The sequence below is a fragment of the Leptosomus discolor genome, chromosome 2, assembly GCF_034619465.1.
Source record: "Leptosomus discolor isolate bLepDis1 chromosome 2, bLepDis1.hap2, whole genome shotgun sequence".
NCBI classification, from domain to species: Eukaryota; Metazoa; Chordata; class Aves; order Leptosomiformes; family Leptosomidae; genus Leptosomus; species Leptosomus discolor.
The window spans coordinates 122,190,659-122,209,753 of NC_141392.1; the positions used below are offsets into that span (position 1 = coordinate 122,190,659).

The 19,095-nt window shown below is 45.7% G+C and overlaps 1 protein-coding gene across 2 annotated transcripts in view; it reads right to left on the reverse strand.

Annotated features, from left to right (window-relative positions):
* Nucleotides 1–8,415: 8,415 nt before the first annotated feature.
* Nucleotides 8,416–19,095, reverse strand: part of RCAN2 (regulator of calcineurin 2) — an 80,638-nt gene continuing 69,958 nt past the window's right edge. For both annotated transcript variants that reach the window (XM_086461662.1, XM_009953238.2), the window contains exons 2-4: nucleotides 17,390–17,563; nucleotides 15,165–15,336; nucleotides 8,416–8,592 (exon numbers count right to left, since the gene is read on the reverse strand). In XM_086461662.1, the coding sequence (XP_086317788.1) occupies nucleotides 8,432–8,592; nucleotides 15,165–15,336; nucleotides 17,390–17,563 (507 nt within the window). In that variant the 3' untranslated portion in view covers nucleotides 8,416–8,431. The remainder of the gene's footprint in view (nucleotides 8,593–15,164; nucleotides 15,337–17,389; nucleotides 17,564–19,095) is intronic.

Below are 19,095 nucleotides of genomic sequence, written 5' to 3' on the forward strand. Positions count from 1 at the left end.
GGCCTTTCCTGCTCTTCTTATTTCTTCCTTCCCCCCTCCCCCTGCAGGAGGCACTCGGGTTTCGGTTGACCGCAGCCTCTGGAGGCTTCGCACCTCTGACACGGGGCGCTGTGAGTGAGAGGGCGGGGGGGGGGGTGTGGGGGTGTGGGGGTTCTGGCTCCCTCCGCTCGGTTTTGTGGGGCCTCACGGCTCGGCTTCGGGCGCGGAGCTGGCCGGGCGGCTGCGCCGAGGGGCTCCCTCAGGCCTGGGGCAGTGGCAAAGGCTGGTCGTCGTGTCTAAAGTTTTTAAGCAAGGGTGAGACCTTCCTCCCCCTCACCGCAGCTCTAAGAAGTGTAGAATCAGAATCATTACGGTTGGAAAAGACGTCTGAGATCATCAAGTCCAACCGTCAACCCAACACCACCATGTCCCCACTAAACCGTGTCCCCAGGTGCCACATCAATGTGTTTTTTGAACACCTCCAGGGATGGTGACTCCACCACTTCCCTGGGCAGCCTGTGCCAATGTTTGACCACTCTTTCAGTAAAGAAATTTTTCCTGATGTCCAACCTAAACCTCCCCTGGTGCAACTTGAGGCCATTTCTTCTTGTCTTACCACTTGTTACTTGGCAGAAGAGACTGACCCCCCACCTCACTACAACCTCCTCTCAGGCAGTTGTAGAGAGCGATAAGGTCTCCCCTCAGCCTCCTCTTCTCCACGCTAAACACCCCCAGTTCCCTCAGCCGCTCCTCACCAGACCTGTTCTGCAAGTTGCAGTAGGGGACAAGGGTCTTTTAATTGTTTTCTTAATATCTCCCCCCCCCCTTTCGTTACTGCTGTTCTGACAGAGATACGAGACCAAGACTAGCACAAAACTGGAACGTATCGCTGCTGTGGGCAGTAGAAGCTGGGTGGATGTGGCTTTTCTACAAGGGAAACCAAACTAGACCCCACCTGTAACACAAAGTTCAGTATCTGATTCCCGACAGTGACCCACACCAGAAGTTTTGGAGGAAGGGGTGAAAGGAAAACAGCCACTATAAAATCGCTCCTGTGTGCATCGACATCTCCCGCCGGGTGCCTTTCGGCAGCCAGGTGCTGTCTCAGCTGACTGTTCCTCTCCCTAGGAAAAAACAGGACTCACGTTGGTGGCCGGTTCAACTTTAGTTTTGGCCTCTCGTCCCTCGGATCCAGAAGTCCGGGGAGCCTCAGCAGCGCCCCGCACGCTGCTGCAGTGGCTGGAGTCAGTCACTAGAGGGTAGAGGTGCCTGTGGGTTTGAGGCACTGTTCTAACTCGCTGGAAATGATCGTATTTGTCTTGGAAGGAAGAAATGGCTCAGCCGCTCAAACCTGCTATAAAACAAACACAAAGGAGTTCGCTAATTCCACCAAAATGTTTAATACCATAATAGATTTTCACTGAAGTACAGAGCTAATGTGAATATTTGTACAAAATATGTGGTTAAAAATAGTATCGATTTATAATATATACAGATATGTCACATCTGTGTCAGAAACGCAGACACTTGAATGAAAACATGAGCAATGTTTTTAAATCTACAACAACATACAGGAAACATTTCTGCAGATACCCACGGGAGGACAACCTGCCAAATGGACACTTAAGGATCCGTCAGTCATTACAAATGGCATTTCTTTCCGAACAACAACTCTGCTCTAAAATGGATTCAAAACATTTACCTCCGTTAACCGGACAGTGAAGAGAACACATCCATGTGACACCAAGGGAGACACAACTTTCTCGTACTAGATAAATGATCAGTTACAATGACTTGTTAAAACAAGGCTGGTTTTCTGGTGTAGCATAACAGAGAAGTTTAATCCTTGCTGGCTACTCGGGTGAGTGAGGAAGCCCCTGACTCAGGGACAGCAGATGGGCCCTTGTCGATACAGCTCTTGATTACATGGATTTAAATCCTGCAGTCTGTCTTATGGTTCTGATCACCTTCAATTTTCATTAACTTGGGGGCTGCTCACACTTGGCAGGTTTCCCAGCCTTACTCCAGCAAGAATCTCACTAACAAACGTCCCCGGTTCTAGGCTTTGTAGCTACTGCATCAGCACACAACCCTGCGTTAAAAGGATCCACGGACAACTTACTGTAGCCTCAGAATCTGTGTGTAGCGACCGAACAAACTGGCAAAAGGGGGGAGGCGAATCAAGGCTGTTTTGTAACCCTTTCTCAGCATCTCTGCAGCTGGGGGCTCTTGCCCTTCCGTCGGGAGCGCTGCTGCTGCTCTGCCTCTAACAGCACAAGCTGCCCTCCCCGCCAAGCCAAAGCAAATACACCCGACGCTTCAAATAGCCGTGTGGGAAAGAGCTTTTACAACACTTCCCCCCTTCTAATTTTACCCCCGAATGCCCCAGTCTACGTGTATTTAAAGAAAGAGCACAGCTCGCCTTAGAAAAAACATCTTTTAGGAGGAGGCTAGAATATTTGGAAGCTGCTGTACTCCCCCCGGAAGATGTGCTAAAACAGGAAAAGCAGTGTTTGGTTTGGTCTGGGGTTTTTTGTGCTAGCATAAGTAGTTCTTCAAGAGCATTGCATGAGGGAGAGTATAAATTAGTCTGTCTGGGACTTTACTCCATACCTGGTTTTGCATTTTGGTAAAACAGAACTAAATATGATTTCTTGGGCAGAGGGGAATCAAGGAAATGCAAAGGTCTTAAACTCATACTAGTATGTGACAGAAAGTCTGAAGTGGCTCAATGCTTAGTGGGAAAATGTTTAGCACTAAAGAAGGAACGCAAATAAATTTAGCAAAGGTTCTGTTAAGGATGCGATCTGAAAGCCCTGTAACTTTAACCGGGATATCCACCGTAACCTCCTTGCACCCCCCTTCCAGAGGGAGCCTGTTGCAGCTCCCCAGCTCCGGGACAGCGACTGCCTTGGCTTCAAGCAGCTGTTCCAGTAAGTCTGTCTGTAACACCACCAACCTGACTGCAGGCTTCACCGTCGGGCAGTAACATACCAAAGCACCCAACCCCTGTGAGCTGCTGAATCCATTTTGGGAAGCTGGGCTGATCCAGGGAGCGAGTTGCTACCCCCAGACCCAACCGCAGGGCTGGAGTCAGCTCTGCGCTTCCAGCGCGTCCTCACGTCGCCATTTCTCTCACTTTCGACTGTGACTCGTTGGGACACAAAGCTCCCGCAGAAGAGCAGCAGCCGGACCATCGGCAACGCGGCCCGGAGCGCTTCAGCCGGGAGCGGCCGAGGCGGGAGCCATGGAGGCCCCTGCCGCAGCGGGGAGAAGCGGTTGTAACTCCCACCGCTCAGCCTGGCTGGAATAAACACCGCCTGTCTGTGGGTATCGCCTGTCTGTGGGTACAGCCTGTCTGTGGGTACAGCCTGCAGGAATAAACACCGCCTGTCTGTGGGTACAGCCTGCGGGTACGCGCCCTCAGGCAGCGCCGCTCGCCAGCAGGGAGCAGGCGGAGCCCCTCGGGGACACCCGGCCCTCCACCATCCGCAGCTGAAGCCTCGAAGCTTTTGTCCCGGTGCTGCATCCAGCACCAAGCGAGGCGGAGGAGCCACCATCGGCGTGTGGGTGACGCCGCAGTTTGGCCGGATCAGTTGAAGAACTTTATTGCAGCTGGGGAAAGCTCGCTGGGTGCTCAGCAGTGAAGAATAAATCGGGCCCTACAGTGCACGTCACCTCTAAAGCACTCCGGAAGAGGAGGACCGAGACTGCTTTTTCTAACCATAACGCCGAGGTTAAGGTCTGTCTTTTCAAAAGGAATCCATGAGCTCAGGGCTTACATTTCCAACGAGACTTCTCAAGCGGATCTTACTTTCAGAAGCGTGAACAATCATCCTTTGAGAAACTAAGTCTTTTATGAAAAAAAAAAAAATATATATATTTTTTTCCCAATGCAGATTGGAGTGATCAAACACAGGAATTCCACAAGACAATTAATCAGCACTCATCTCCTGGCTTCCAAGCCTTTGCAAGATCCAGTACAAACTGACGCAAGAGATGACAAACAATTAGTTTCAATTTCTGTAATAGTTACTATTAATAGAACCCTTTCCCCAGCCCGGCTGGTAGCTGGCTGCCGCGTTCCTCACTCAAGCACTCACGCCCGCTGTAGTTACCCACGATTATAAAAGCGGAGGCAGAAGCCCATCGCCCGGCAGGGACGTGCGTTGCTCACCAGGGCCTGCGCTCTGCGTTTTGGCGTACGCCCAGCCAAATCCACAGCGAACCAGTGCGAGTTCCCGCGACTCCCTGAAACTGCAGCAGTTTAAAATGGGACGTGGCGTGTCCTGCCAGTAAGAGGGCTGTTCTTCCCCCCAAGTCCCACTGAAACAGAGTTGGGCCTATGTCACTCATTTAAGCCTCTTCAGTGCTACCAGTTAGGACCACACTGGTCAGTTTATTAACACAGTTTAATGCTTCAAATGTTGCTTTTCAAAACGCCAACGCAAGCAGAACACAAAAACATTGTTTGCCGTATTTATTTTTTAAACTAAGCTCTGAATTATACAAGTGTAAAAGTGATTAGTTAGCCAATAGCTCTTTAATACTCCTATAAAATATGACTAAATAGAGTATTTCAAAAGTATGTACAATAGAATGGAAACGCCAACACAACCTGTCACAGTGCTCAGACGTACCGCTGTAATCAAGCCTTGCAAGGCGGCGCAGTCCGTTACCCTGTGCAAGGAACAGCCTGTCTTCTTGCAGAAAGCTTTTTCGCTGTTGCTGAATGGGAGGGAGGGAGGGGGGAAAAAGACCGAAATAAAAGCAACCCACCCCTCCCTCCCGCCCAATTTAGGATCAAGGAAATGTTAAACAATTTATCCACGGGGCACGTTTTTGTAATATAAAGCACTTTACAGTAACTACCTCTGTAGCCTTGTTACGGTGGAGGAAGGGAGATTCTTGCCACATTTTCTTGCTGAAAACAACGTGTACTTGAGCGTGTGTGTCTATGCTAGGAAGGGGGGAGTTTGTACTACTTTGTCCTAATTACAGAAATCAAGGCCACAGAAATTCTTGTTTCTTTTGTTCCAAAAGAGCAGATTCCAAAATACCCTTTCTCCGTGCGCTGTAAATGTTTTCATCTTTGTAACTGTACTTAGGAAGTCATTAAAATTTCTGTTTCCATATCTGAAGAGGTCAGAAGGGACAAGCAGGCAGCGGGCAACAGAAACAGCGACTGTTTCTTCGCTGATTTCCTCCTTTGATTTCCAAGCAGCAGCAGGAGCAATGTCCACCCGACGGAGGGCCCCAGGGCATCGCTGCCAGCCGCTCCCACAGGCTCCTGCTTTGGAAAGGAAATTAAACGGGCGTCACTTCCGTCACCGTGCAGCAGAAGCTGTACTGTGACCCCGAGGTTTCACTCTGATTTATAGTATCACGACATGAGGGAATCGGCTTTAGCACTGCAGACGCCCCGTGACAAGTGCCAGTCAGAGGGACCGAGCGCATGGATGCTACAGGACAGAGAATTCCCGCTGAAGCAGGAGCTCTGCCTGTGAGTTACAGGCTGAAACAGGACAGTCACTCTTCCAGATGGAAACAGGACAGTTACTCTTTTTGAAAGAAGCTTTTCTTCCGCATGGGAGAGAACCAGCCTTCAGCAAAACACCAGCTTCTCTTAAGAGTGACAGATGCTGTTACTTTGATGGTGGAGACATTATTCCATACTGCCCGAAACATTTTTCCATTATGTCCATTATTTTATCAGTTCAAGGTGATCCATAAGCTTTGACCGTAGTTACAACAGGCTGCTTTGGGTTTTCAGGCTTGTAGCTGTGTTTCTGTTTCCGTGCTTTAACCAACGAGCCGTGTTCCACTCCCGGGTGGCACTACACAGTCTTCGAAAGACAAAGCGCAGTCAGTGAACGGGGCCTGGTCTGAAATCTGTCTGAAAATGCACTTTGAGGAAAGAACATTTAAGATCCAAAGCTTGAATTTGCCATAGAGTTTCAAATCATTCGAGGCCGAAGCCCGTAGGTCAGAACCAAGTCTCTCCATGGTTTGAGTGCACGGATACAAGGACTAGATTCGTTCTGTCAACACTTTTGCAAGTAAAAAATCTAGAGCGTCAGCTTGGACTGGAGTTGATCTCTGATCGCTTACGTCAGCTGAGGATGTGGCCAGTAATTCCTTGCACACAGCACATACCAACAAAAAATCTTGTGTGTTTAAGTCTTACTCTCCCTGTTTATGCCAGTCTAAACCCCATGGACCTTAGCGTTCTGCAGGTTCTCAACACGGACAGTGCTGTTACTCCCGAAATACTGTAGGTGGCCTATGACGGTGTTTTCAACAGGAACATCGGGTTATAGCAGAGTCTATAGCATAGACACGTATGTCCTAGGGTAGCGAGTGACAACTGATTTATTTAAATCAATTCTAAACGCACCACTGAAAAATAATTGAAGTGAAACCTGTAAGGAGTTACTTTAAGACAACTTTACACAGATATCATGAGGATGCTAAAGCCCCATTTTTTGTTCAGTTTCTGCTGTATTTAATGTGCTTCTATTAGTGTAACACACGCACGACGATGCCCGTAATGCAGGAACAAGTATCACGTTATAGATAGATGCTAAGTAAAGCACTACATCTCCACAGGAATATGAGGCGGCTGTGGCGGTCAGAGAATGAACTGTATGAGAATGGTAAGTCCTCATTCTCAGAACTCCTCACCATGCTCGCTGAAAACGGCATCTCCTGTCCTCACCGACAAAGCAACACGGTTTTCTTCCTGGAAGAACTGCAGAGCCAATACCCCAGGCAAGGGCTACATGGCTCTGCTGAAGCTTGTAGCCTCACTGCTAATTAAGGGTGGAATGGAACCTCTCTCAGAAACCAGAGCATTATGTTTTATGACAAAAACCTAAGCTGGCTTTTCAGATCCTCGAATGAGCTTCCAAGATCTATTGACTTATTTTAACTTGTAAAGGATTTTAAACCGTGGAATCTCACTGTGCCGTTTTAGAGTCACTTTTGGGAGTAGAGCTGCAGCTAATTAGCTTAAAAATCCCACCGTACCTTACACATATGCTCAGTTTTCTGCAGTATTCACTTCAGTGGACCTACTCATGTGCATAACTTAAGCGCATGCTTAAATATATGCAAAATCTGAGCTCAGATGTCTAGAAAATATGTTCTCAAAATTACAAATATGCATTAAAAAAAATCATGGGAGGTCTGCCAGACAGGGAATCCAGTATGTGTCTGCTGTCAGCCATGATAAAAACACAGAACGCTTTTTGTAACCCAGTATACATAGCAAGTGAAAGAAACATGCAGGACAGTGAAAAAAGGGGTTTCAATTGCATGCAATCTAATTTCAAGTGTGTAATCATGGTCCTGTTTTCTTTGGCCTAAAAAAAGAGAGAAAAAAAAAAAAACAGCAAAAGAACACCAACTAACCTCTCCTCACCTCCACAAACCCAAACTGCATACAGCTAAAAAAAGGCTTTAAAGCACAGGAAGTGGGGAGGGAAAAGGTCTGAGTATTAGAGATGTGTGAGTAACTACTAACGGTTTCAGGGCTATTCAACACACCACTAGGAAAGCATTCAGCCTGTATCATTACTAGAACTTACAGCTATGACAGAGAGCAATGAACCCCATCGTGAATGAGCAGTCAGCTTGTCTTTCCTCCTCAAACTCAGCAAGAAGTACCACTCCTACCGTCACGGAAGATAACGACTATCCCTATCGATATTCTAGCTCCCTCCTCCTTGGAGAGAAGGACTGGAAGACACCAGACCCTCCAGCAAGCTGCTGCCTCTCCCCTCAGCCCAGAAAGCTCTGTCCCGCATCCCTGCCACCATTCAGGATCAGTGCACTCTACAGCTGTTGGCGGAAGAGGGTGTTTTTCTGCCGTTTCTAAAAACGTTGCAAAAATAGTATTCCCTACAGAAAATTCCAGGGGGATGAAAAGGCCACCAGGCTGCTAGTAGATTAAAAACAACACACATACCCCCCTTTAAAAAAAAAAAAAAAAGAAAGAAAAAAGGAAAAAGGGAAAAGACTAAGGGCTGCTGGGGAACTGAGGAGGTCAGAGGAGCAGGCTGCTCGATGAAGGGCGGTGGCAAGTATTCTGGGAGTCTGAGTATCGAGCCTGATATCGGCCTAATTGCCCACCCTGAACAATCTCTCTGGTAGTGGTGTTTCAGCATGCAAATTATAGCTGTGAAAAAACCCTCAGACTGAAACCCTCCCTTGCTTCTTCAGCCTCGTTTTTGTCCTTTCCAGAAAAATCTATTAGTTGGTGTGTGATATGGTTACATATACAAAGATCTTTTTCCTAGCCCTTTTATTACATAGGCTTGATTACCGTGAAGGGATCTCAATGAGTTTAATGTCCTGGTACTCAAAAGGCAATGGCTGCCTCTCAACAAAACGAAGCGAACAAAAAACGAGCTGTGCTGGAGGAGAGAAGCGCTGCTTCTGCCGGAGAGGCTCAGTTAGATACGGGAGGTGGCAGACCAGGGCGTCGAGTTTGAATGATTTTTGGCTTTGGAGAATTCTTTGGGTCCTCGTCTTCTTCCATGTCGCTGTCGCAGACATGCACGACCACGCTGGGAGTGGACTCTGTTCCTGCGTGCAGCTCGTATTTCTCTCCTGGAAGCAGAGAAAAATAGTTAGACCAAAAGATGCCAGTCTGAGTAGCAGCGCAGACCATGGCGCTCTTGGACTGCAGAATACCCCTGCACCTGGGTAAGGCAGAGGGGCGTGTGCTGCTCCTAAATACAGGTCAGGGCAAGCATGGCGAGACTGTATCGGCTGTCACAACAGATTCTGGGGATCCCACCCCTGGGGGGCAGTGAGTGTTGGTTTGTAAGGTGTAATAAAATACCCCGGTGTCTACAGTGGTGTTTTGCACTATGAGTGGCCATCAGCACTGAAAAAAAATGAAAGATGTGAAGAGGAGAGAGAACACAGAAGTTCATGGTTAAGAAGAGGGGCTGGAATCCAACCTATCAAGTTCAAAGTCATGTCACATCTGTTGGGTTGGGGCTACGCTTTTTCATTCTTGTTGTTTTCTTCCAGTCTAGCATGGCTCCAGTCCCATTTAAAGTCCACTACATTCTGCAACTCGTCGCCTCCAGACAGACATCACCGCTCGGGCCAATTGCTCCAGAAATAAAATACTACGTATATCTGCTCCAGACGGATTTCAGGTTCAAAGCCCTTCAGCTGGGGCTGTAACAAATTCTGTCTCTACAGATGAGATTACACGGCACAGCCTACAAATGCTCACTAACAGGCTAAACACTTACACAGTACATCGGATTTTCTAACTATGCACATTCCTTTTTTAAGTCTCCACCCAGTACTCCTGCGAGGAGGATGAATATGGCTTAGGTGGTTATTACCTGCAAAAGTCCACAAGCAAACAAAGGAAAACCAGGATCAGGCATAGGACTTCCAGTCCTGTACTCAGTCTGTTGGCGCTACACGAGTTTTGGATTGTACACAGGATGTCAGTAGGTATTGGTTATTAAATTGCAAGGAATTAATTTAAGATTGGAAAGAAAAAAAGTCCCAACGGTGACATTTCTGACAGGCTGACTGGGTCTTTCAGAAGTGACAAACCCCCATTCGCAGCCATAAAAGCTAGGAACCATTCCACATAACGCACCGCCCTCCTTTAGACGAATTGTCATCACTCTCCTCTCCAACACCCATAAGCCACAGTGAAATTAAAAGAGGCTTCCAGTGACCACACGTACATCCATAGCTTGGATTTCTTTTTGGGCGAGACTGCTCCAGAACCACTGCCTATTGCCTGCAAAATATCCTGAGACGAGGAAGGTGAGGTCCCACTGCACTCGCTGACCTGTAATTGCGGCACAGCAGCACCTCAATGCCGGCCCCGCAGGCAGAACCCAGCACCGCTGGGTGTTGGACAGTCAGGGAGATGCCAGTCCCCACCCCAAAGCACTCGCAGTTTGCTCGTGTTCCTAATCTGGATTTTTTTTTTTTTAGCAACTTGGTGGCAGAGGGATTCATGTGAGGAAGGGGTTGCAGGTTTGGCCCTGCATTAGCACACGCAGTTCTGGGACTGTGCTCACGTGGTATTTGTGCTGACAAATTCTTGGTCCAAATAAGACTGGGTGGCTTGCGGCTAGAGGACGTGCTGCATTTTTGCCTAAAAAACAGGAGGCAACTAGTGAATAATAGCTGTATGTCAGGCATCTTGCTGCGAGAAATATTTTACAGCTGTGATACCATTAATGTTGACATTTAACTGCTCTATTTTTGGCAACCTCTCCTCTGAATCCAAATTGAGCAAAGCATTACAGGTCTTGCTGATAGGCTAAAATATAAAAAGAGAAATAGCTTGGTTGTGCTGCATTGAGAAATTATATGGTTTTTCTGTGCCTGTTTCCCCTGCGGGCTTCAGCTAATTTCTCAGCTATGGGCTGACGTCAACGCTGCCACCCAGCACTGAAGGCTCCATTGGTCACTGTCAGCTACAAGCAGCTCTGCAGCGCTGCGCACACGCAGCGCCGGGCCCTTTCCTCACACACCAGCGCCACGAAGTAAATCAGATTCACTGCCCTCTTAAAAGGTAATAATCCCAGTTCAAATGCCACATGCTTTTACTGTTCAAATCCTTCCCAGAAGGACTCTTTCTGCTGAAAAAGAACAGTGGAAATAAGTACAGACACAAGGAAAAATAATCAGATGCCTCTGGCACAAGTAACTGCAGCAGCAATTAATGTCACTTTGCAAATCAAAACGTGATGCATCCATAAATTAGGTTTTTAAGGCATACAGTTATTTCTGAGCATAAATGAGCTGCAGGCTCAGTTCTGTACTCCCAATTATTCATGCCTGCAGAACCGAGGCTCAAACTGCAGAAAACCTTTTTATGGCTGAGCTGGGAAAAGGCCAACAGTAGCTTGGGACTTTTATACAGCTGTGCCTTGTTCCTAACTGTAACCATTGTTTGCAGAAAAATACTAAGTACAAAATAAAAATCAGATAGATACAGCCAGATTACCCTTTCCCTTCTGCTTTCTTCTATGTTTTTTTCTTTCCTCTTAAACAACACCTCCAGCGTAAAAAAACCTGAGCTAAACCCACAGCAGTTAAGCTCATGGAGTAATGGTTGAATCACTGCAATTGAGTTATGTTTACAAGACGTAGATTGTCCCAAGCTCTGAGCAGCAAGTCGAGTTAGCACAGTTACGACTCACCAACTTCTGTAGCTAATGTCACTCAAGCATTTGGCCAGTCATCTCATTCGGCCGTCTCTGATGCTGCCTCCTTGGTGTTCTCAGGCCCCACACTGCCCCACTGCTCCTGCTTCTCCCACTTGCCTGGAGAACTCTTACAGGCTAAGCCAACGGATTCTTCGGAGAGAGGTTTCTTTCTCCTCCGGCAGTCTTTGGGCTACCTCTATCCCTTAATAATATGTGGTGTAAATATTCACATAAGCTGTGATAACAATGGAAACTCACATAAATTTACTCAGAAAAAGATCAAAATTGTATCAAATATGCTTGAACATCTAAACTTTGCCTTCAGGATATAATGCAGGGAAGAATTAAGCTGTGGCACCTCCACCATATAGATTTGTCAGGAAATGTTCTTAACAAACCCCTGAAAGTAGAAGCGATGTTCCTCTTATAAGGAAAAAAATAGGAATTTGAAATTTCATCACTCAACAACGGGCTTAGCTGCTTTTGTGTCACTGGGCACTACCTTTTGTGACCACATTAACCGCAAGCAAACCCACAGCCTCCGGGGACACAAGAAAGATGCCCACAAGAACAGCACAAAAGCAACTTATGATTTCAGAACTGAAGAGAGTGGCACGTGATTTTCTATCCCTTTGTGAATCAGTACGCTGACCTTTCATTGACTGTCCATCCCTTGTCTAATGAGGCACTTTGTCCAGCAGAGTATGTTCATGTACTTAATTAATAATGAAGAAATGGTAATGATACTGTGCAGCTACCTCAGCCCTGATTCTGACTCATGATCAAAGGTTAATGGGTTCAGAGCTGTCCATTCCACGTTAAACGTGTCATTAGCATCACAAAAATACCTTCCACTTATAGTCCCTTCATCCAAGTGCTTTACAAATAACGGGTGGTGCTCGTTTATGCCAGAAGAGACACAACCCATTCCATGTAGTACCTCCACTGCACAGATCTGCCATTTGCTCTCTGGAGTCCGTTACTGAGGCTGCAGGAGAAGGGCACGCTCCTCTCCCGGTCGGCAGAGCAAGGCAGAGGCAAAGCTTTCTACACCCAGCAGCTCTCCTGTACCCTGCCCCTGGTAAAGGGAGGGGAGGGCAGAAGCAGCCACAGAACAGAGGGGAAAGGAAGGACAGAGATGGAAAATTTTGTCTATCACTCATCTGCCTGCTCCTCCACTCCCTCTTAATCCTCTCTGGAAGCCATGTGAAGTATTTAGTATTTCCTTTGAATCAGTAAGAACAAACATGAGAGTTTGAAAACATCTGGGCATAGAAAACGTGCCGTGTGAGACATGGTCTGAAATCCCCATGTGTGGCATTTACTGGGCGGGTCCTGCTCTTCCCTGTTTGCCCCTTCCCCGTGCAAGGGTGAGCCAAACCCAGGGCACAGCAGGGGAATGAGCTACGCATCCTCCTCAAGAAGCCCAGCTAAAGCGTGGCAGCAACAGCTCCATCTTAATTGCTCAGAGACAAAAATGAAGCCCTGAGCCAACTGCTCCTTTGGCCACTACTTATTTGCAGCCAGCAGCCAAAGGCACCCTTAGCAACCTCAATTTAATGTCAAAAGACCAAATCCCAGCTTCCTTTTGTGCACAGCAAAAAGAAATCTTTTCTGTTAGACCTCTGAGATGCCAGACAGTCGTTGCTGCAGCCACAAGGCTGCAAAGAAAAAAAAAAACCCAACAAAGAAAAAACCCAGCCCAAAACTGGGCATGGAACAAGACAACACACGGCAAGTTTGTTAAGTAGCTTCTGGCCTATTCATTTCACTCTGGAGCGACTCTCCCAGCCTTTGCACCCAGGGGCAGTTTTAATCTCTAATTTTGCGGCTGTGACGATTATGGCAGCACCCTGGGAAAGGAGATGACCTGTACTCATGGAATGGGAAAGTAGGGTGGGTCTGTGCCCCAGTAGTGCATCTTGCATTCCCAGCGAAGTAGGCCAGTAAAAGTCATCTGGTACTGAGGACAAAGAAACTGTTCACTGTTTACACACCCAAATGAGTTTTCCTGGTCCTCAGATTTAATCTTACCCAATCAGTGTATTTACTATGTATTCACAAGTTAAAGACACAGAAGCCAGGCTCTATCATTCAGAGTTCTGTAAATGAACGTGCCAGTGAGTATTTTTTGATAGCTGATGAGCCATAGTTACATTTTTTAATTGTGTTTTTTGAATGGAAAGAAATCATAGTTAGGTGAGGCTAACAGCGTTATCTGATGACAGCAGTATGTTTCACTGATGTGATACTAAGAAATGAGTTTTGGTCAGATTTGTTTTCCAATTACATTCTAAACATAGTAAATGCACAACTGAGAACTGCAACACTATTTTAAAACCACCACTGCAGTTAACTAAAATTGATTTCTCTAACAAGTGCTAAAAATAGAAAGAAGAGAGCACACAATGACTTTTCATACTGCTCCCTGCAGGCTCCTTAAACACGGGTGAATATGACCTTCACGCAAAGCTGTCCCAGAGTGTGGGACAATGAGTGATATTTCACATTCCACTGCTCTAGAACAGGAATTGATTTATTACCCAGCTAGCCAGGGAATTCGTTTACATGTTTCCATTTATAACACTGCTGCATCAAAGGGGAGGAAAAAAAAAAAAAAAAAGGACTTTTTTGTTTTTCTTTTACTCAGCAGTTTAGAAGCAAAGCATCAATTCTGGAAATAATAATATGCAATATAGTACCAAGTGTTACACCTGACAGCCCTTTTCTATGGGCTTTCCTGCTGAAGGGGAATAAAACACAGGAATCTCTGATATTCTCCTGACATGTATTTTCCCTCTGTGAGAGATCCCATGTGAAAAAGATATGAGATGATCCTGCCAGCCTTGTGAAGCACAGAAGATCTCTTCCTGCACCCTACGCTCTTCATAGCTCTGGGTTACTCTGGTGCAGTTACACAAAAGCCCCAGTGATGTCTGCAATAGAAGCTAGTCTCAACAAGAAAGCAGCGTCTTCAGTACAGCTGGGGAGAAAAAAATCCTTTCATCTCACAAGAATTTTGAAAATAAAACTCTGATAATATCAATTTTCACAACCTCACCCCCCTCAACTGTTATTAAATTGGATCTGAAGTGGTTTATTTCAGTATGAAAACAATTTAACAAGCTATTTTTTCTTATAGTTTACAAATGTAATTTCTAAATGATACTGCTTAGACTTGAAACTGGAACCTTTTCTGTTTTGACAATTGTAAAAGAGAAAAGAAAACTATTTGTAAAGATGACTTAGTTCAATCAAAAGTAATCCTCTCCTATGAAAAGTTTTGGTTTCATCAGATGATCGTATTCTGCAGGAAAGCATTGTTCTGAAAATCCCAGCTAGCTTCAATTCCTGGCCTTCGCTGAAGGTGAGAAGACAGAGGAAAGTCTACCTGCAATACGCACTGACATCTATCCTGTTTCGATAGAGGCTACAGCTTAACCCATTCCTTCTGCACGCAGTTTTCAACAGAAAATGGGCAGTCCCAACAGAGCAATCCTGCCAGGGTTGGGGAATGAATGGTAGTTCTCTCTCGACAAACTTGTTAACGCGAGAGATTCTCCACTCTGGTGGAGACGCAGCGATGCCTAAACATTTGATGAGGCATTCTGCACCCTGGAAAGCCGTACCGAGCAGACGCGATTTACAGCAGAAACTCACGGACAAGCATATGCCCAGTCCCCACGTAAACCGTCCGCTGTCGCATCTAAGCACAAACCCAAGCACGATAAATTGTGTCAAGAAGCTCTGATCTGCCATCCGGTCAAAGAGCACTCAGGAGCTGCAGATAAGACATAATTCTGTACGTACATATGGCAAAAGTCTTTTTAAGCAAAGAGCCAGTCGACACGCACCGACTTAAATCCGAAGCTTTAATGCAACTTACAGGCTTTACCCCAACTTCCTCTACAGTTACTCTCTGCGCTGCTATTTCTCATCTGCTTTTTCTGACACAGTTTCATGCAAGGACCACGAACTTACCTGGTCCTAGTTTAGAAACTGCGTAAAGGAGGTCGTAGTTGATGACAGGTGTTGCGTCATCTATCGGTTGCCACCCTACAGGTGGGGAGGCTGGAGGCGAGATGAGAAACTGCTTTGCAGGCTGTGGTGGTGCCAAGTGAAGCTTGTCTCCATCTGTCTCAGAGGTCTGAATCTTTAAAGCGTAACAAATACATTGTTTAGTACAGGATGGGTAAATGGAATGATTACTCCAATCATGCATTTCTAATACCAAATGCCACCCAGGCAGGGTTTCAGCGTCAGTCTCAGCAGAGAAGGCTTGGAGATGAATTTCATCTCAACCTTACAGATGGTTCCTCTACAGTAAATACATGTGGGGGGCTGTCATATGAGCAAAGCTGCAATGTTTGTGCCTACTGTATGTTCTCTGAGGATAAATGCAGAGCATTGGTATCCACAGCTGCTAGTTCAGAGATTTTTGAGGCTGAAAAGATATTGTTGTGATCTACTTGCCTAAACTCCTAAACAAAAACAGACATTAGACAAGAAATCGGTAACTCCTGCACCAAGGCCTTACCAGTAACTTCAGAAAACGTTTCTGAAGATTTGATTTCTTTAGCTGAAGTGATAAAGGAATCTGTTGCATTCCTTAGTAATTTGCAACTAATCTTTCTCATTTTATTTCCACCTTAAATTATCTACTTTAATTCCTGCTTTTTTTCTGGTATATTGAAGAAATCTCAACAGAATCATACTACAGCCATACCTGAGCAAGTTTACAACCAGCTCAGGCCCAGAAGCAATAAACTGCATTTGCACGACAGCAAGCCTGGGATAGCACCCTGCTATACCACACTGGGTTTTGCAAAGAGCCAGTTTGAGTCTCTCAACTCCACCTTCCCCAGAACTGCCAGCTCTGGAAGTGCTTATCCAGTCTGGCTCGGGCCCATATGAACATATACCGTTCCAGACACTGTGCTGCTTCTGCATGTTCATTCCCTGGACACAACTAATGAGCTCTTTTAAGACTGCATGCAGTGGAGAGCGTAGTGCAGACACCTAAATGGCTTTGCAGGAAATCAGCTGAGATAGGGAGACTTATCACTATTATGCATATTTTTCTTGTGCTAACCCAAGTTTCCTATTAACCTTTTGATTGTGCAGTTAGAGTGAAATGATTCTCAGATCTGCTTAACAGCACGTTTTGAAACCTTTCAGAAAAAAATCAGAGGCAGATCTAGGAGATTAAAGCATATAAAATGGGATTGAGGTAGACCGTCAGCACCTAAATCCAGCTGTAAAATCGTCTGAACTCATCTAACCTATTAAGCATATTGGTTTTTTCACAACTGTAGTCTCCCATCTTCCTGACGTTCTGCTTCTGCCTAGGCTCAAAACAGCCCCTATTCTGACCAGGCTTTAGAGGCTTAAAATTTAACTGCCTCCTGGGTTTGACTGATGTCTTCAAAGGAGCCTGACTTTAACCTAAGACCTCTGAAGGACCAATCTGGCAGCTCAAAGCACACTTCCATTGCTTATAAGCACTAGTGAGTATCCTATAAGCCACAACGGCCACAGCAACTTATTAAAATACCTTCAGAGGAGACAGTGGATGTGTTCTCAATCTCCCTCACGTTTCTATGTCCTGGCTGGAGCCTAGTACTCACCCAAGCTATGAGACATCTGGGTTCTCTCGCCCTTGGCCAAGGAGAATTGAAACCCCCATCTCACTTCCCACAGATGGATGTAATCCCCTATGCCCCAGGCTGGGGGTATTCTTCTCCCCCTACCTTCTCCCTTCTATTTGAACTTACTGAATTCCTTTTAGAAAATTCACACCTGTATTCAAGTAAGAAACAAAAAGGCAGGAGAAAGCCTGACTGTGGCTCAGGGTTGTGGTCAAATAAATGATTCAGCCCTACTTTTTTTATGAACTTATGATACATTATGGCTTTTTTATGGTTAGTTTAGAGAGCTACCCACAGAAAACACCCAGTGTTGTAAATCAGGTCTAAGCTATGTGACTTCTGCATGTTGAATAAGCAACTTGGGTCCTAAGTGGCCCTTTAAATTTACTGCAGACCCACTGGGCAGGAACAGCTCAGGCAACACCGGGACATTTCAGCAATCTTTTAGCAGAGAGATTGGGGATGGGAGAAACTTTTATTACTTTTATTCAGTGCTACTGCACAGCATTTGTATGAAGGCTACGCACTAACACCGAGGTAGATAGCAGATTTCATTACCTGTGCAAAATACAGCTTTAACTTCTTGCCTCTGAACTGCGTTTCATGCAGCTCTATCCTGGCACGAGCAGCTGATTTGGGACTACTAAAATTTATCCGCACACGCCTGAAGCTTTTAAACAGCTGGAATGTCACGCAGTCATCATAGGCACGGAACAAGCCTTCAAATTTTTCCTGCAAACGAAAAAGAAAAAATGCTGAAGATTAACTTTGCGCTCTGTCACGTCAGTCTGTGTCAAAGGATCATCTGAAACGTGACGAGCACTGTTTAACCAGGAGGTTCCAGACTGTGGCCTTTGGGGTGGGTGTCCACAGGCTAATAAGGGCTCTGTGAAAAGAAGCTAAGGAAAGCACCAGTCTGGATGTGCTGAACTCTGCAAAACGTTTGGGGGAAGGAGTCTGCAAACGGAGAACCCAGCAGCTACTGAACTTCTCGTAAAAGTTGAGCAAAACCGCGACAGTGACTTACGAAATGAAGCTGAAAGGGGCATGTGACTGAAAACACCAGACAGCTGGGGTCTCATCTGTACAAAAGCAAACATTGTGCTGAATTACAATGGAGTCAGCACACACAGTTAGGCCCGCTGTAACTGAGGGTTACATTCACGTCAACGCTGCAGGGTCATTTTGTATGGCATGTTATGTTTTCCTGCATGTTTTGTCATTTAAATACTTAGTGCAGATACACACTCATTCCTTGACAGTCCCTGTAGCAGCAGGGAGAAAATTAGATAACTGAAGATACTGCCCCGTACCAAAGACAAATTTCAGGCTTAAAAATGTTTAGCTGTAGAACCCCATGTTCAAAAGCACATGACACAAATATGGATATTTCAACGTCGTAAAAGAAAGTTCTGGAGTGTACCACATCTATGGACCTAGAGATCAACAGAAATTCTAGGTACGTCAGCAGCCTTGGAGGATCAGACTCTCTGCAATTTCTCTGCAAACTACGAGCACACAGAGGACTAGTTCCACACCATCAAATAAAACCCAAGTCCTTACATGAATTCTGACACACTTGCACAGGTCTTTTCAGTCACACAAGCACAGATTCATAAAATATTAAGACTGAAAGGGAGCGGCTATCATTTAGTCTAGCCTTTGTGCTTACGCAGATTTTAGATTGCCATCCACAGAGTCTCACACAAAGTCCCAGCATTTTAACTGCTGCAGCCAAGTTAAGTCTTAGAAGATGGAGAATCAGCCAGAGCAAAGCCCCTTCCTTTAAGAGTTTTTTATCCTGAAAAACACAGTGTTTGAGACGATTTGCCACATCATTTCAAACACCGAGGGCTATTATGTCAGGTGTCTGTCTAATTACAGTAACCTGATGCTTTCTTTGATATATCTGCAATGAAGCACATTTTTACATGCTTTAAAAACCAACTTTTTTTCCTCATCCAGGGAAACAATTTCTTGTCCCTTAGAGTGGATAACTGGTAGAGGCTGCAGAAGATGAAATAGAAAATGCAATTTATGTAATCTCATCAATACTTCAGTTCTCATCTGTTGATCTTACAAGCAAGACAAAGAATCTAGAACTTCTTAGAAAAACGTATCCTGAAGCACGGTGAAGCACCATCAGGGAGCACTAACAGCACTGTGAGAGTGCCTACTGTCAGCATGATACATCTGTTAATGAGTTAACCACGAAAACAGGCCAGTTTTGGGGCAAGGAGTGTGAAACGCTGACGCGCATGTAC